Source organism: Euprymna scolopes, chromosome 13 (genome assembly GCF_053919585.1).
Source record: "Euprymna scolopes isolate OS-2025 chromosome 13, ASM5391958v1, whole genome shotgun sequence".
In the NCBI taxonomy this organism is placed as follows: Eukaryota; Metazoa; Mollusca; class Cephalopoda; order Sepiida; family Sepiolidae; genus Euprymna; species Euprymna scolopes.
The window spans coordinates 57633330-57650531 of NC_136494.1; the positions used below are offsets into that span (position 1 = coordinate 57633330).

Here is a 17202-nt window from a genome sequence, read left to right on the forward strand (position 1 = left end):
TGCTCCATATTATACTTTGGAAAAAAGCAAAACTGTTGTCCCTGTGTTCCATTCTATCGAATATATTTAACAATAGCTCTTCTTGTCTCTTTTGTTGAAGTAACATTTTCTCCTCCAACGCTTGTTGCCTTTCTTGAAATTGCAACTGGAGCTGTTTATCACGTTCTTTTAAATTTTTCTCAGCTTTCTGCTGCTGGGCCATCTGAGCTTTGATTAGCTGTATTAATACTGCTTTAACATCTTCCATCTTTTAATGGCTTTTCCAAATGCACAAAAAAAAAATTCATTTCCGTTTTTGACTGGAGATAAAATAATAATAATAAAAAATGTCCTTTCTTTGAGTGTGTGCGTATAAAGGAGAGAGCAATGTATCCCTTGCTTCTTGGTAAAAACCTTAGAGATAACCCAATATGAGGGTGGACAAAAAAAAAATTTTTTACTTTTTTTTTTTACTTGCGAAACAAAACAAGACAAAAATGTACTGTGGTACACTACAGTTGCAAAAGAATAAAAATAATTGTGGAATTATCTGGAAGTTAACCAAAATGGCTAGATTTTTTTTGTGTGTGTGTGTGTGTGGGGGGGAGGTGAGTTGTCCCCACGCAGCAGAAAAAAAGTTTTTCCCTTTAGGACCGACAGTTAAAAATAGAATATTTCAGAAAATTCCACACAGAAAAACCGTATTTCATTTAGCCCAAGTAAAACGAAAAAGGAAAAAAAAGAAACATTTCTCTCTCGTTAAAATATGCATAAAGTTATCAACAGAAACAAAGGCAAAAAAAACTTTTCACTTAATTGTTATTCCTAAATTAATGAACTCCTTGATTAATTTAAGTGATATTTGGAATATGATCTTTTTTATCCATCATAAAATTTTTTCTGTATATTTTTTTAATATGGGTAGAATTCTGAAAAACTATCCAAATAAATCTTTGAAATGTTATTTCATTCAGATAAAATAACTCAGCATTCAGGTCAGTTTTAATTGTTATTCCTAAATTTATGTCTCCGATTTTGTGCAAGCATTTTAACACCATAAGTTAATGATAAATTCTACATGGAATCTTCTTCTTTTCATTGAAAACATGATCTATCCCATCAAAAGTTGATAATAAATATGAAAATTGTAGCATAATAATTTTAATTTGTTGACAATTCAAAATTTAAAAGAAGTTTGAAAACTGTTAAGTTGTCAAATAGAAAGTCATTTCTGCCTTTAAATCATGTATTAAAAAAATTGAAAGTTTTCAAAGTTTTCATCCAATAATTTTTTAATGGAGATTAAAACAGCATAACTAAAACTAAATTAGTTATAGACTTATAATAATTTACTTCAATTAATTATATTTACAAACATATCACATTTGGTAACAGAAAGAAAAATAAAAAATATTCCTAGACAATACCAATTAGAGACAGTGTTATATAAAAATTGATTTTTATTAAATACCTGTTCAGATGTAATTTGAAGTTTGGAAGATTTTTATTGGCATTCCGATACAAAAGAATCTTCAATACTCTTTCTACATAAAATTTGCAAAAGTCTTTATCAGGATGAGTAAAATATATTTCAGATATTATTTTCATGCCTGTAAAAAAAATAAGATAGAATAACACTATGAATTTTAAGTGAATATCTTATTCAAAACCAAAACTTATATTGCATTTTAATAAATGTTTCTAAAAATTCTGCTTTCTGGTCTGTAACTTTCAAAATATGTGTTATTATGGCATATAAAATAGAAGGAGGTGTAACAAGATTGCCTCCAAGGTGTTGCGAAAGATGGTGATAATACTAATTATAATAATGATAATTTGTCATAGTTATTACTATAAACATGTGCAATGCTGCACGTTTAGTGGAACGAATAGATGCATAGTGTAGACAACAGGCAGGTGATGGGAAAAACATTTGGATCAGAGTTAGATCACTCAGAAAATTGGTTGGGGGCCTTTGAAAAAATAATAATTACCTCTTTAAAACAGGGCTTCATGCTGGGAGATCAGAACCCTTGAAATGTTACAGAATTAATGTTCACTCTAGATAAGAACCTTTATTTTTAAGTAGGCTAGATATGTGGCCTACCCAAAATGAGACTTATATTGATCTCTAAATATGTTTTTTAAATTCATGTTTTTGCAGACTTTACATATCTCCATTTCCTTTTATCTTTATATCTTCTTCAAATCTTTTTTCATTCCATCTAAAAATAATTTTCCAACAGGTTTTGACAAACATACATTCCTCTCTGAGGATATATTAGTGGTTTTCCATTAGTCAATGAAACACATGCAGGACATACAATATAAATAAAAAATAAATAAAAGAATAAAAAATTATGAGTGCAAATTAAATACATCTTTTGATTTTGGAATGATAACTAATCACACACACACACACACACACACACACACATACATATATATATATATTTATTTATATATATATATATTTATATACATATATATATATTTATATATTAAACTGTAATTCAATGAATTTCAAAAAACTCTTATTGAAATGAAATGAAGTGGTTGAGTTTCATATCAAAGAATTTTTATTATTCTAAGCAAGACAAAGAATGTTTTAGAAAGTTTATCTCCTTAACCTATAGGGTTTCGATGTCTACCATCTCATCAGAGGAGTGAAAATATTAGCAAATAGTTATAAAGGTATGCACCCTATTTGCTAAAGTCAGTGAGACATGGAAAGTCAAAGTGAAAATAAATTTATCAGAAGTTCTGTAGCAGGAGTATTTGTAGAAAAAGGATATGAATGTTTTTGTTGATCCAACTTGTTTGGTAAAATCCATATTATATGTTCTTTACATCTGTTTGGTAATAGTTTCCAAGTTATATCCTGGGTAATCCTCATAGCTGTGTATATATCCGAATCGGGCAAGTGCTTGTTTAAATTTGTTTTGGGTCCAGCCGATAATAATTTCAAAGTCTGGTGAAGCTTATATTATTTTTAGCGGGGGGGGGGGGGGGGGAAGTGTTAGGGAGAGTAGGCAATGGTAAGTGGCAGGAGGTGGAGTGAGACAATTTTGTGCATATTCATCCTAATATACACATGAACACACATATACAAACTCAACACTCACACACAATATATATATGTAATACACATACACACATACACATATATATACATATATTCCCATATATATATAAACATATATATACATATACACATATACACACACTTAAACATACATACATCTCTATAAAAATAGATATCTCTTCAAGTAGAATCTAAGAATCATAAAGTTTGACCGGTCGCTTAATTGAGGTCAGGTCTTGTACAAGATATAGGGACTTGGTTCGGGGGGGGGGGGGAAGAAAGGAGGAGGGATAAGAATAATATAGATATAAGGACAAAAAACAAAAACAATTAAAATAAAGAGATGGGCCCAAACCGTAAATGGAATAATTCTTTTTTTCCTGATTTTTCCTAGTTTAATCTCAAACCTCATTGTCAATTTAAATCGTATTTGTTCTGTCAACTCAAGTTATAAGTACTGCGCATGAGGTGCTAATTATTATTAATTTTATACTTATCTATATTTCCCTTAGAAAGAGGATTGGCATGGAGTTTAGAATATACTAATGTTTATTAGCTAATTGTGAAATTAATTCTAATATTATTGATGGAACGTTTTATCTTTATTTTATGGTCCTTACGGTAATAGTTCAATGCTAAGTAAGTTAAAACAAAGGTAATAAAGTAATGATAATACCTTACAGAAAAAAAACGTTTAAAACCAGTATATCCATAACCTTATGCTATTTAATAATATTTAACCGGGGAAATTTTCTATAACTGCATTATTAATACATATACATACACACATATACATACATATATATATATATATATATATATATATATATATATATATATATATATATATATATACCCACACTTAACCTATACATACACACACACGTACACATGCATGAACGTGTACAATATATATATTTTTATACATATTCGCAACCATACGGTTAATACACACATAGGCTCACTTATTCTATGTATACTTACATCTAAGCCCATATATACCCACAAATAACAGGTGTATTATATAAAGACAGATATGCCCTCATATATACAAAAAATGTATTTAGAAATAAAAATTTATGCACTTATTTAACACTATAAATTATAGGAATAAATTAGTGTATGTAACTTACCTAAGTTTATCAATGATATTTTTAATTTTTTTAATTTTGTTATAATTTTTTAACCCCTCCTCTGCTAATTTAACATTAATAAGATGAAAAAAAAAAAAAAAAAAAAAAAAAAATGGGATTGTGTGACTATGGTTATAGAATTTAATTAACCTAGTAGCAACAGGGATGACGCATCACGTTTACATAACCACTGATTGTTAAATAAAAACTACTCCGAAGTATATATTTATATATATATATTTATTTATATATATATATATATATATATATATATATAATTTAATAATTATTATAGTAAAAAAATAATTATGACAGCCCCTTTAAGAAATTCGTTTCTTATCGTTGAGCACTTTCAGTGGAATTAAAGTCGGTCAATTTAGCTCTTATGCATAGATCATCGTATAATGATTAGATCACTCTCTGACTGACGTAAATGAACATTTAAAATTAAAATGTTTAAATTCGACGTTATTTCACGCGGTTAATGGTAGCCGAATGGATTAGGTCTTCGCTAAATTGAGCCAGAGATGTCTCGTGATGCGGGGTTGGAATCGTTCGACTGGTATTAATCGTGACACCCTGCACTGAAGATTCCCGAAAGGATGAAACACTAGTGTCTGTAGGTATTTAATAATTATTATAGTAAAAAAATAATTATGTATATTTATATATATATATATATATATATATATATATATTCCAACAAGAACTAAAATAGATAGGTATTTGGGCCTTAAGCTGATGTTTGTCTTTGGTTGGAGGATATGTTTGTCCATTTTTGGAAATGTATCCTATGATGAAAAATTCTCAAAATAAAATATTGTTGTTTGTTTCAAACTTCAGTTGTGATCATGTTTGGAAGGAAAATCCTTTTGTGACAATAGCAACAAAACCACATAAATGACACTAAGGTCAGTGTTAACATCAAACATTGAATTGGGATGAAGACAATCAATAAACCATCACGGTCTGACAAAAAACAGGTTCACATTTTGATGATAAGAACCAGGTTGGCAAAAGTTGATGATAGAATGTAGATTGGGATTGAAAAGTGGATCAGAATGTGCTTTTGCAATTTGGATATTATTTTGTTGGATCATAATTTCAAGAGTTGATTTTGTTTGGAATAAAAAAATTTAGAAAAGTACTTTTGGGAATCAAAAATCAGAGAGTGCATATTTTGACCAAATCGCAAGGACATCCTATGTGTTCACTTTCCTAGTGGGGGTCTTACAAGGCATCCAAAATACATAAATAGACAAATGTGAGCAAAAGATAATACTGACATACCAACAATAAAAGTAATCAATGAAAAATCGTCTTCGTTTATGAAGCAGCCTGGAGATGTTTCAGAAAATGTTAAGAGAATTCCCTAATGAAAGAAAGACATGTTTCTTTTGGTTTTTAATTTTTCGATGTTTTTATCTTTTTATTTTTTTCTGGAGATGGAGCATTTTTCTGAATTCACTTGCCATTTTTGAGACTCCAACCAAGAGGATTCTAAGCATCTCTGTAATCGCAATTATTTGCATTTCTTTTGCACTTAGTTTACCAGGTATATTCACCAGGTATTTTTAGAAATTCCTTTTGTGCTATGTAATATAGCATGCTCAGTAAAGATACTGGATCCCTGATACATAATTATAAATGATTACGCAGGGCATAGGCCACAGTCAGGGACATTTCATATACTTAAAAACTAGACTAATGACTAGCACCTAAAAAACGTAACTTCTAAAAATAAAAATAGATTTTTAAAAGTATAAAGTAAAAATGTGTGCATACATTACAGATTATGCAGGGTGTAAATTGATTTTAAAAAGTAATAATGTGTGTGTGTGTGTGTGTGTGTGTGTGTGTGTGTGTGTGTGTGTGTGTGTGTGTGTGTGTGTGTGTGTGTGTGTGTGTGTGTTAGAGAGGGGAAGAAAGAGAGATATTGGATATAGGGTTTTTTTTCAAGTTCAAAGGTTAAAAAAATGTAATAAATAAACAAAAGATTTCAACTCTGGACACAATTAAATTGTGTAAGAAAGAAAAAAAGAAGAAAACAAAACACAAATGAATTGATAATCAAAAAATAGAAGGTTAAGAAGAAGAAAACAGAACTGAACGCACGCAAAAAAACATATGCATGCACAAACTAAACTATCATTTTCAAACGAAAATATGCGCAGTGAGAGAAAGAGAAAGGGAGAGGGGGAGAGTGAACCGTTTATACTAATTGTGAACTCTAAATAATTCAAAGGAACAACAGTCCGACCGTTATGAAGCCACTATTAGAGTAATTTGTATTGTATAGTATGCACACACACACACACAAAACAAACTTGTCAACAAAAAAAAGAACTAGAAAGGATAGTGTTGTAGTGTATAGTGTGTGTTTAAGATTCCAAATGTAAGCATAACGTTAAAATGTGTTCAATGGTTAAAAAAGTCGATTGCTAGGGCTGTGTAAATTTTTTGCTGCTGTTTTGACGACAACGATGAAGTATTGGTTATTGAACAATTTTTTAATGATTGAAATGACGAATGCATTAAATGAACTTGATGCTGGGCGGAATAATATGTCTCTTAGTTACGCCATATTTTAATGTTAGTAACCGCTCATTTATAAAGTGAAGAACTGGATTTAGTTATATGAGAATTATTAGAGCTCAGCCAATCAGAATGGACCGACTTTGGAAAGGGAGTCTTTATTATTTATGAATTGGAAATCGGAACGATGTACATGTTCTTTTACATGTTTATTTTTTTGCAGATTTTATCAAAGCAAAGAGTACCCTAATTTGTAAGAAACTCTAGTCTGAAATATATAAATAATATATAAAGAATAAAAGAGTTGCTTATTTAAAGAAAATTTGGTTTACAAAACTCACCTCCAAGTTTATAGAATTCCAATTTACCTTGATAGAATTTAAGCATGAAATTGTTCAAGCAAATCATACACTGTCTTAACAGATTGTCAACATTGCCACCAAACTGAATTTTGTTTTCTAAATATAAATTACAAATCTCTGCAAAATAATAAAAGATAAGTTAAAAGGAAAACTCAATGCAACACAAATGGTAAAAACAAAAAAATACTTTTGTTTCTTTGTTTTAAATCATATCAACCATTTTTTGTAGGTAATTTTATTTGTTTGGTTACCTGTCATACCTAATGATTGCGCTCACTTGAGAATGGTGTGAGAAGGGGTTAGTGCTGCTAATGATGATGCTGTTTCATGCAGTTGTAAAGACCAAAGCCACAAACTCATCCACAATGTTTCAACCAGGAAAACCAGATTGTTGTATGCTGGAAACTGATGTTGCTAAACATGCCTTTCAGCCATCGAATGTTGAAAAATAGCTTTTATTAGGCCTGTCATGATAATACAGGAAGACTACTTCTAAATTGGCTTGCTGAGAGTTAAAGGTGAAAGACTGGTGGGGTGTCTATATTGCAGCGTTTTTGCTATTTAATACCAAAACAGAATATATCTAATTAGAAGAAACTGCTGTTTTATCTAAACGTATGTTGGCAAATATATTTTAAGTTATTTTCTTTGAACAATTGTTAAATTATCTCCACTGAATTATTACTTGTAACAAGTGAGGATGAACTCTTCATTTGTGAAATCCAAAAAATGGTGCAAGATTTTAAATTGAGGCTTGATCTCTTCTTTAACTGGATTTTGAGGCTGGCTGATGTATCTCTTAAGCTTTCCATTTGTGTACAGTTTTCATACCTCTGATGCTGTGTAATCAGATCTTGCTTCTGGACAGATAAGACAGTTAGACATTTCAGCATAGTATTTTTCTACCGGTCACAGAATTTGTATTGACAATAGTTCCACTATATTTTCTTTATATAACTTATGCATTCTCCACAATATATTTATTCTGGCAATCAATATTTACTTTAAGTGTGTATAAGGACTTTTAATGTGGACTCTTTCATTCGTATTTATGCCCATAATTGTCACCTCCTTTTATGTAGGATGTGTTTTTATGTCCAGCTCACATTGTCTTTGACAAATCTTTACTGGGAGAAATAGATGTATATGTAGTCAAACTCAATTTATGAACATCTTGGAACTGGAACAATTCAGATTTAGAACAAAAAATTCCAGCAGGAAAGCCCTGTTTTCTAAGAAAGTTTTAATTTCCAAACTATGTCAAAGGCAACTAGAGCATACTATTTAATGATGTATTAACAGTTGTGTGGGTTGCCACTCATTGGTGTTTAAATCCGGATCTAGATTTTTTTTTAAATATAATTTTTTTAGGAACTATATTTATATCTGATAAATGTTTTTTTTTTAATGAGCATAAAATGTTCACAGAGAGTTTTTACAAAATAAGGTTTTATATTATACATTATAGTTAATATTGAAAACAATATAACTGATGCTTAATAATTTTGTATATTAACCCATGTAATACATAAAAGAAATAGTCTGCATGTAAGAATTAATCTTTTTTATATAATATATAATGGGAAAATATGATCCATTTGTCAACCAATTCAATTTTAGAATAGCATTACAAAATACATTATGTTTGAAAACCAAGATTTTACTGAATATGGATGTAAAGTCTTTTGCCATTTTTTATCGTTATCTTCCTGTTGATTGCCAACTTCACGTGTTCTCAAGAAAACACATTCAATATGGCAGCCGTATGTTAGAGTAGGACTTCAATATGTGTGTGTTGTTATACAAACATATCAAATATTCTTATTTTATACCTGGAATATAGAGAATAGTTATATATACCGACACAACCAAAATTTTGACCAAATGATCTATTTAAAACTAAATGCTTTGATACAAGAAAATAAACTTGTATATTTAATATATTCAGCTGTCAAAATTGAATATATTTTAATTGGAATCCAATAAGCATATTTTATTTTCTATTTTATATTTGTCCAAAACTTAGTCCTTCCCAAAAACCATTCTACTCCTCCCCCTCTATGAATTCTAAAGAAAAGGTTTATAAGAAAAAGATATAACCAAAAATGATAACTTATTGCATCCCAATTAAAAATATTTAGATTTTAATAAGTGAATATTTTAAACAAGTTTATTTTGTTGTGCTAAGGCATTCGTTGTTAAAGAGTCCATTAGGTTTAATGCCATCACTAAATCTCTAAAATAGATCTCATAATCAGATAATAAAATTTGGAATCTCAACAATGACATGTTAATATCGAAATGCTGGTTGATCTTCATAGACTCCTTATAATGTTTACATGATTATATTTATTAAAGTTCTACTCATGTATTAAGTGCTTTTGAAAAAAGATGTTTTAGTTCATGTTGTCAATATACTTGTACATAATTAATTTGAAAAATAACATAATACATATATTAAACTGACTTTACTATAGTGATCCAACTTATATGTACATAGTATATTTGACAAATTATATCTTACCTACAATGTACATAGTATATTTGACAAATTATATCTTACCTACAATGTACTTCATAATGCCAACATTAAGTAGATACTTTTTGGTATTAAAGCTTGCATCTATAAGAAAATTGCCAAAAACCTTGATGATGTCAATCATCACATCACGTGTAGAGCACTTTGCTGCTGCTAGCAAAGTCTTAAAACCAGACGAACCGATGAAATAATTTCCTGAAAAAAATAGATAAGTAAAAATAAAATAATAAAAAATAATAGATCAACTAGTTGCAGTTGGGTATATTTATAAAGCTAATCAAATATGCGATAAAATTAAAACGCATAAAAAAATATTTCAAAAGTTTCTAGCGATAAAGTTTTTATAAGTATATAGATGGGAATCCTTGATTAAAAACGTGCAGATATAGCAAATGCTAAAGAAAGGTTGGTTAGCTCTCTGTTATATATATATATATATATATATATATATATATAAAATAAATTATTCACCATATTCCCTTTGCTTCACTTTTTGTTATCAAGTAAGATCTTTGACTTACTTGCAGTTTCATCAAATACTTTTGTATGCAAAATCCGATCCTGCATTTTGCTAATTCCTACCCTCTGATGAGAAGAAAAGTATTTCTTCGAAACTCTGCGGATTAAGAACTATCCACTTATCAAGTGTTTCTTTTTCAGATTAAATATGTTTTTAACTCTTTTACAAAGTGTTTTTTAACATGTTTTATTAACTATTTGCTCTTATATATATATATATATATATATTTAATAGATCTATATGTGACCCATTGAGTCAAATTACAACCACTGTTTATTCAATATCTATTTAAATTGATAAACTGAAATTCTTTTCGCATAATTAAAAATATGTTTTTCTAATCGTACATGAGTATCATATAAGAGTATTATTATTCTCTATTATTCTTATATAGAAATAATAAATTTATTTTTCCTTCTAATTTTACATATGTGTTTGCGGTGTATACAGACACATATGTAAATTAGATAGTCATGCTGAAAAAAAAAGAGTCAGTTATTTTCTAAATGTTTATAGACATTAAAAAATGAAATTCTTCAATTCGTACAGATTGTCCATTGTCTTCTTTATTGACAGAAATAGCTGTTTATCTATCTCTCTCACTGAGAGAAATGTAAAAAGAGAGACAGATTTGTTTGGCTGTTTTGTTTTATGGCATATCAACTCTTTTCAGGTTATTTAATGCTGAATCCAGAAATTTTTGGAAAAAAGTTTTATGCTTTATATATTTAAATATTTATGGATAGCGTTTGGTTTAATTGTTTTATAGAGGAAAATTGTTTTTGTTTTTGACTTTGCAAAACATAAATCTTTGGTGCAGGAAGGCAATATCTTAAGATTCTTTGATGCTATCAGATCAGGTAAAGAAAGAGAGAGAGGTTGAAAAGTTAGGAGATAGAGATGCAAAGAGCGAAAAAGAGGTAGAAACAGAGAAAAAGAGAAACAAGTGGAAAAAGAAAGAGAGAGAGAGAGAGAAAGGGGGGGGGGTGTTAAAGAGAGCAACAGGCAGAAAAAGAAAGAGAGAGAGAGGGGGGCAGAAAAAAGAGAGAGGGGCAGAAGGAAAGAAGGGGAAAAAAAAGAGAGGAGGAAAGAGATACAGACAATAATTCCACTTTCCCTATGACTGCCACAATGTATCTACTTATTTTTCATGACACACAACATTTTTTTTACATAAATTCAACGATATTTTGCAGCATTTCACTTTTTTTCTTAATTAAATCACAGCTTTCAATACATTTTTTAACTTAGATCCTTTTTTTTCACGTTGTGTGTGTGTGTGTGTGTGTGTGTGTGTGTGTGTGTGTGTGTGTGTGTGTGCGCGCGCTTTGTTTTTCTTTATACTCTAGGATTCGTTACACCCCCCCACACACCCTTGTGGGGAACTTCAAGTCTCCAGCACTTAATAACGTTTATGTAAGATACTGACACTATCTCAAACATGTAAACAAAAAAGTTGTATACTGTGTGCGTATATAACCACATATAAATAATGAATATATAAGATAGTGGGGTGTGTATAAAATGCATATGTAAAACAAATATATCGTACTGTGGTCTGTATAGCGTGTATATATACAATATGCCACTGGTTTCTTTAATTGTATATATGACATGTTCATGATTGAATTGTTACAGGGGTTGTATCGTCCAGTGTGTATAAAGTGTTCAATAATTCATGTAACATACATTGTGGGTGCATATGTGCGCTGGTTACACATTAGACACATTCTTGTAAACAAAGAGCAACATACCTTCTTTTATCATTTCCTTCTCTTTCGGTGGTTAAAACGCTATGAACGAAAATACTTCCCTCCGAAGGAAACACTATGACAACAGGTTATAACTTTATTTCTCTGATGTTCTGCTTCTCAGAGTTAGCAAACATTTCTATAGGTTTCTACATCTTTCTAAAATGTGTCCATTAAAGCTTCCATGGACATAAAAATGACTGATCACCTAGCCGATCCATAATAAGCTGAATGCTTTTCCGATCTGGAAAATTCCAGATATAACAAAACCGCCGTTGCTGTTTACACCACTCTTACATCAAATGGTCAATCCTTTTGTTAATGTTAACTGTAAATATTATTCTAACATTATTTTGCTGAACTAAATTCCAAACTGTTACTGTTTCAAATATTTCTTTTTTGTTACAATCACTTTTGTTTATAATAAATATTTTAACTGACTTTAAAATATTTGACCTATCATAAATTCCAAATCTGTTATTGTTTCAAATATTTAGCGTCTAATATTCTTTCAGCTATTGAAATATAAAATATTTCAATAACATTGTACATTAACTCAATCATACATCGATATCTGCAGTTTCATGGAAACACTAGAAATCTAGCCTGTAGGCCTAAAAGACTATCCTACAGGGGCCCTATTATATAACAGGAAGAGTGGGAAGATAGAGAGAAGAAGGAGACTATTTTTATGCTTATTAGATTTATAAAAAAGGTCATGGATGCAAGTCTTTGCAGCAATAGCAGACCTTAGTGTTCTCGGTCAGGTCACAAGAGTATATGAGCAGAATGTACTAAAGATAGCAGTCCATCACCTGCAGCAAGCTTTTCAACAAAATACCTACAGTGGTTTCACAACATAATCCTCCAATTGACAACCTGGACTGCAACAAAGATGTCTAAATCTCAGATCTGTAGGCATCTGTTGCTTGGAATTGTGATTTGTTAAGAATTCAATTGGAACCAGAGTCAAACTTTCAAACAACAGCAGTTTATTAAATAGTGAAGCAACACTAGGCTGACTAAAGCGCAAGAAATAATATCTAGTCCAACCAAAATGTCTAATATTTATTTTTACATTGCCATTGGAGTCGCAGACAGAAAGCAATGGTTTCTTTAAGTAATATTTAACCTTTGTAGTATTTATTTACCTCCTCTTCAGATGGAAGTGTGGGTTTGATGAAAATGTTTCCATAGAATGAAGTGAATTTTAACTTGACACACCCACGTTTCCAGTCCATGTAGTTAACTACTTAGCCACAATCGTAGAATTATTTATGATTTGAACAGAATAAAGTCATCACACACACAATATCAACATCAATGGAAGCTTTGAAGAAGTTGTTTCCTGAACATTTAATGTGAAGTTAGCTTGTATGCTTAGCTTCTTTTTGACTACTTGTAACTTGAGGTCTTAGAAATGTTAACCAACAACCAATGACAAATTATGCAAAAAAATGGTAGAAATGACATTATGCAATGGAAAATTTGAGAACTCCAATTATCAGGATTAGAGCATTTGTAGAAAATCATTTTAAAAAGATATAAACATATTTTATATATTTACTTTAATATTAAAATACTAATTTGAATAAATTCTGCAGTGGCCCTTTTATCAACCCATGTGGGAGGTTTTGTGACATGATGCGGACCGAGCGATGCCGAGTGACCTTGCTAGTCGACACGAATTCAGAGAAATTTGCACGGCTGAATTCTAATGATGATGATGATGATGGTTTGATGTTGTTTAAACAGAAATGTCTATGGGATTTTGTCAGAGAGAGAAAAAAAACAAATAATTGTTCTTATCTTACTGTTGGAAATCCGTTAACAACGAAAAGGTTGTTTTGGGCCCTCTGTTGAGCGATATGAAGAAATCCAGATTCTTAAGCTGACAGCTTGGGGTGGCAATCGGGGGTGAGGGGTCGCCGCCAGGCATTGTCGACCTGGGAGTGACTAATAGCTCCTAATAAGGAACACCTCAGTGCAATGAGGGTTAAAAATGGGGATAGATAAAGCCGTAAGGAGGAGTAGAAATCAGGGAAACAGAGAGAGGGAGAGGAAAGGAAAGAAAGAAATAATAACTCCAAAAAGGTGGACGGAGGAATTACTGATTTGATAAAAACAAAAGACTTGGCTAATTGGTGTCTGTTTTCGCTGATCCCTTCCCGTGGACGGACGGTAGATGAAGAACGGAGAACTTGGTAAAAGAAACAAAACTGCCAGCCCCCTAAGTTGCATGACTAGGCAGTGTGTAACTATTATATTGTAAAGTCAAAGACAATAATCAATTCTGTGTTAACCAATTAAGTTTTGACTTTCTTTTCTTTGATTGGAACGCCGTTGTGAATGCAATATATTTCTCCAATAGCCCAGATGACGGTTGGAAGCTGATTTGAAGCAGAACCGGAAGGAGACCGACGACGACCCGAAGATGGATTCGACCACTAGACGAAACCACGGGTGGCGCCACAGGTATCGGCTACAGGTGCATTTCAATCACGAGCCTATGCACCTGAGCTGAGCTGCACGGAGGCGTTACAGTTTTATTGATGTGCCCTTTATAAAACAAATACAAGACAAAGAAATCTTGCATATAAAATTATTCTGTCAAATTTTCAAAGTCAGGCCCAGATAGCATTTAACTTTCCAGACAACCTAATAGTTTTAATATTTAAATTCTATTCAAATATTTCAAATTAGTATTTTAATATTCCTTACATTTTTCGCCATTTTCAAGTCCTCTTACAAAGATGAGAATCAAGATATAATGATACTAAACCTTATGTTTATAATCCTTATTCTAATTTTGATTAGAATTTATTATATGATTTTCATTCAAGAAAATTATAAAATTTAAGACTAAAGCTGAGGAGGTTTTAAGAAATTGAAATTTGTGGAATCCTGCTGACTTGACTTTTGATCAAATGATAATCTGATATATTTGAATTTTAAAATGAACAGTCATGCACATATTATGCCCCCTAAATACTCTTTAAAATACTCTTTAAAATACTCTAAAGAAACTGGAATTTGAGGAATATTTATTAATTGATGTCTAATACTTATTGTAAAAAATTTGCAAAAAAATTTAAGGCATCTGAATTTTCATAAAGGCCTCCCAACCATTTTTACCTCCTTTGAATAAAACTAAATTTAACTAAATATAGCCCACATTTAGATTTCCTAGTAGTTATGTAACAAAATTCATAATGATTAGCTAATTAGCTTAGGATTGAATCCTGTACATACAAATTTATAAAACTATCTAACTTTATAAAGATGAATAACAAATTTATAAAACTTACTTGTTTGAAATTCCTTCCACTTTTGAAGGCATAAACAGCTGACTGCAAGCTTCACAGAAGGATCAAATCTGTTTTCATAGATTGCAGCCAAGAAATACTCAAAGAAATGGAGAGGCATGGTAATTTTCTCAGATATTAAAGGAGTCAACAACAGGCGATAGACAAGGCTGAGAGAAGCTGTTGACAACATAAGAGACAGTGGATCCTTTTTATTGATTGACTTGTTGAGGAGTCCATCTAACTTTTTATAAATTTCATTTTCCAGGAATATTTTTCTGGCTTCGCCATTTTGGTCAGCTGCAAAAATTCTATCAGTGAAATCCAGAGCTGCAATCTTCCGTATCATCACTTGATCATCAAATTCTGGGCAATCCAGTAAATGGAATATGTGTTTGACTATGTCATGATTAATGGTTGGTGGTAAAACAGCATCTCTTAGCTCCAAATGAGATGACATCTTCTTTTAGAAGAAAACAAAGTGCATATTAAACTCGATGAAATTCTGTTCTACACTGGGTCATTTTTTTCTTTAAAACCTGAAAATAAAATATAATTTAAATTTAATTAGTAAATAAAGGAAAATACATTGTGAAATGAATTTTAATTTCTAAACTGGGTCATTTTTTCTTTAAAACCTTAAAATAAAATATAATTTAAATTTAATTAGTAAATAAAAGAAAATACATTGTGAAATGAATTTTAATTTCTACACTGGGTCATTTTTTTTTTTTTAACCTGAAAATAAAATATAATTTAAATTTAATTAGTAAATAAAAGAAAATACATTGTGAAATGAATTTTAATCAGGTCAATTACTTTCCAAACACATTAAAATTTGATGTTATTTTCCCAAATCATAATCATCATATTAGGTTTAACATGGTTTACATGCTGGTTTGTGTTGGACGACTTTTAGAAATTGACTTCCAAACTAATCTATCTCTCACCAGTTTTTTTTTTTTTAAATCAGTTGTTACATTTTCCTTCCACTGACAAACACAAGTACATTCCTTCATTTGGTGGACAATGATACAAACAATTAAGATTAAAGGGACAATATCTTTTAGTTGGAGTCCTTGAAATAGTGGGTGAATGTTTGCCATCTGGTAGGATGCCCAATCCCCAGCAAAAACAAAAGGATAAAAAAAAGAAAAAAAAAAAACACTAGAAACTGAGATGGGGGAAATAAAGAGCTTACTTTGGACGCCTGTTGTTACGTTGCGGACAGAGGGGAAGAGAGTGGAAGAGAGTTCCAAGATGGCGTCCATGGATTTTTATTGGCATTGAACCCATGCAATTCTTGCAGAATCGTGTGTGCTCTCGCGCGATTATGCAAATATATAATTCCTGGGTGCTATAAAGGCAGGAAGCTGGGAAGCAGTCAGGCAGTGTCGTGCAGATTCTGTGTAGGTGATTCTGGCGGTTGGATTGTTCTTTGTGACGAACCATGAATCTGTGAGAAGTGAGTTTTCTTCTGCCTTTTTTCTGTCTCCTTCCTCTTCTTCCTCTACGATCATTACAGCCAAAAAATCCCTCTCTTCTAGAGGTGGGCGGTGCAGGAGTAAACTAACTATTTTCTATCCTTGTTCCTGATTTTTGCTTACTACATTTTGCTACAATCTATTTCGGCAAGGGTGAGGTGACCAAGGTAATCAGCCCTCAATCGATTTTGGTGGACGGTGTGCCTCGTCACGCACCAGTCTGCATGTAAAATCATCCTAGAGCATCCTGTATCAAGAAGCGCCAAACATTGCGTCCTGTCAACATAGATGCCTGTCACCAGGAGTGTCGTGTTCGCATTTTGGTGGGGAAGGAGACTGGCACTTATGCGTCCTCTCATTGCTCGTTTCCCGAGCAGTTCCAAGCCCAGTGTCCACTCTCATCGCACCAGTCTTGGAGAAAAACAAATATGAATGTCGAAACGATTGGTGGAATATCCCGTGCGTGCTACGGTGTTGGAGCGATCTCTGTATCTACTAATGAAGGTGTG

The 17202-nt window shown here is 31.3% G+C and overlaps 1 protein-coding gene across 1 annotated transcript in view; it reads right to left on the reverse strand.

Annotated features, from left to right (window-relative positions):
- LOC145292040 (uncharacterized) overlaps positions 1–17202 on the reverse strand; it is a 70473-nt gene that overhangs the window by 31005 nt on the left and 22266 nt on the right. The window contains exons 2-5 of the mRNA XM_080138064.1: positions 15213–15748; positions 9658–9828; positions 7074–7211; positions 1451–1589 (exon numbers count right to left, since the gene is read on the reverse strand). Coding sequence (XP_079994190.1) covers positions 1451–1589; positions 7074–7211; positions 9658–9828; positions 15213–15669 — 905 coding nt within the window. The 5' untranslated portion in view covers positions 15670–15748. The remainder of the gene's footprint in view (positions 1–1450; positions 1590–7073; positions 7212–9657; positions 9829–15212; positions 15749–17202) is intronic.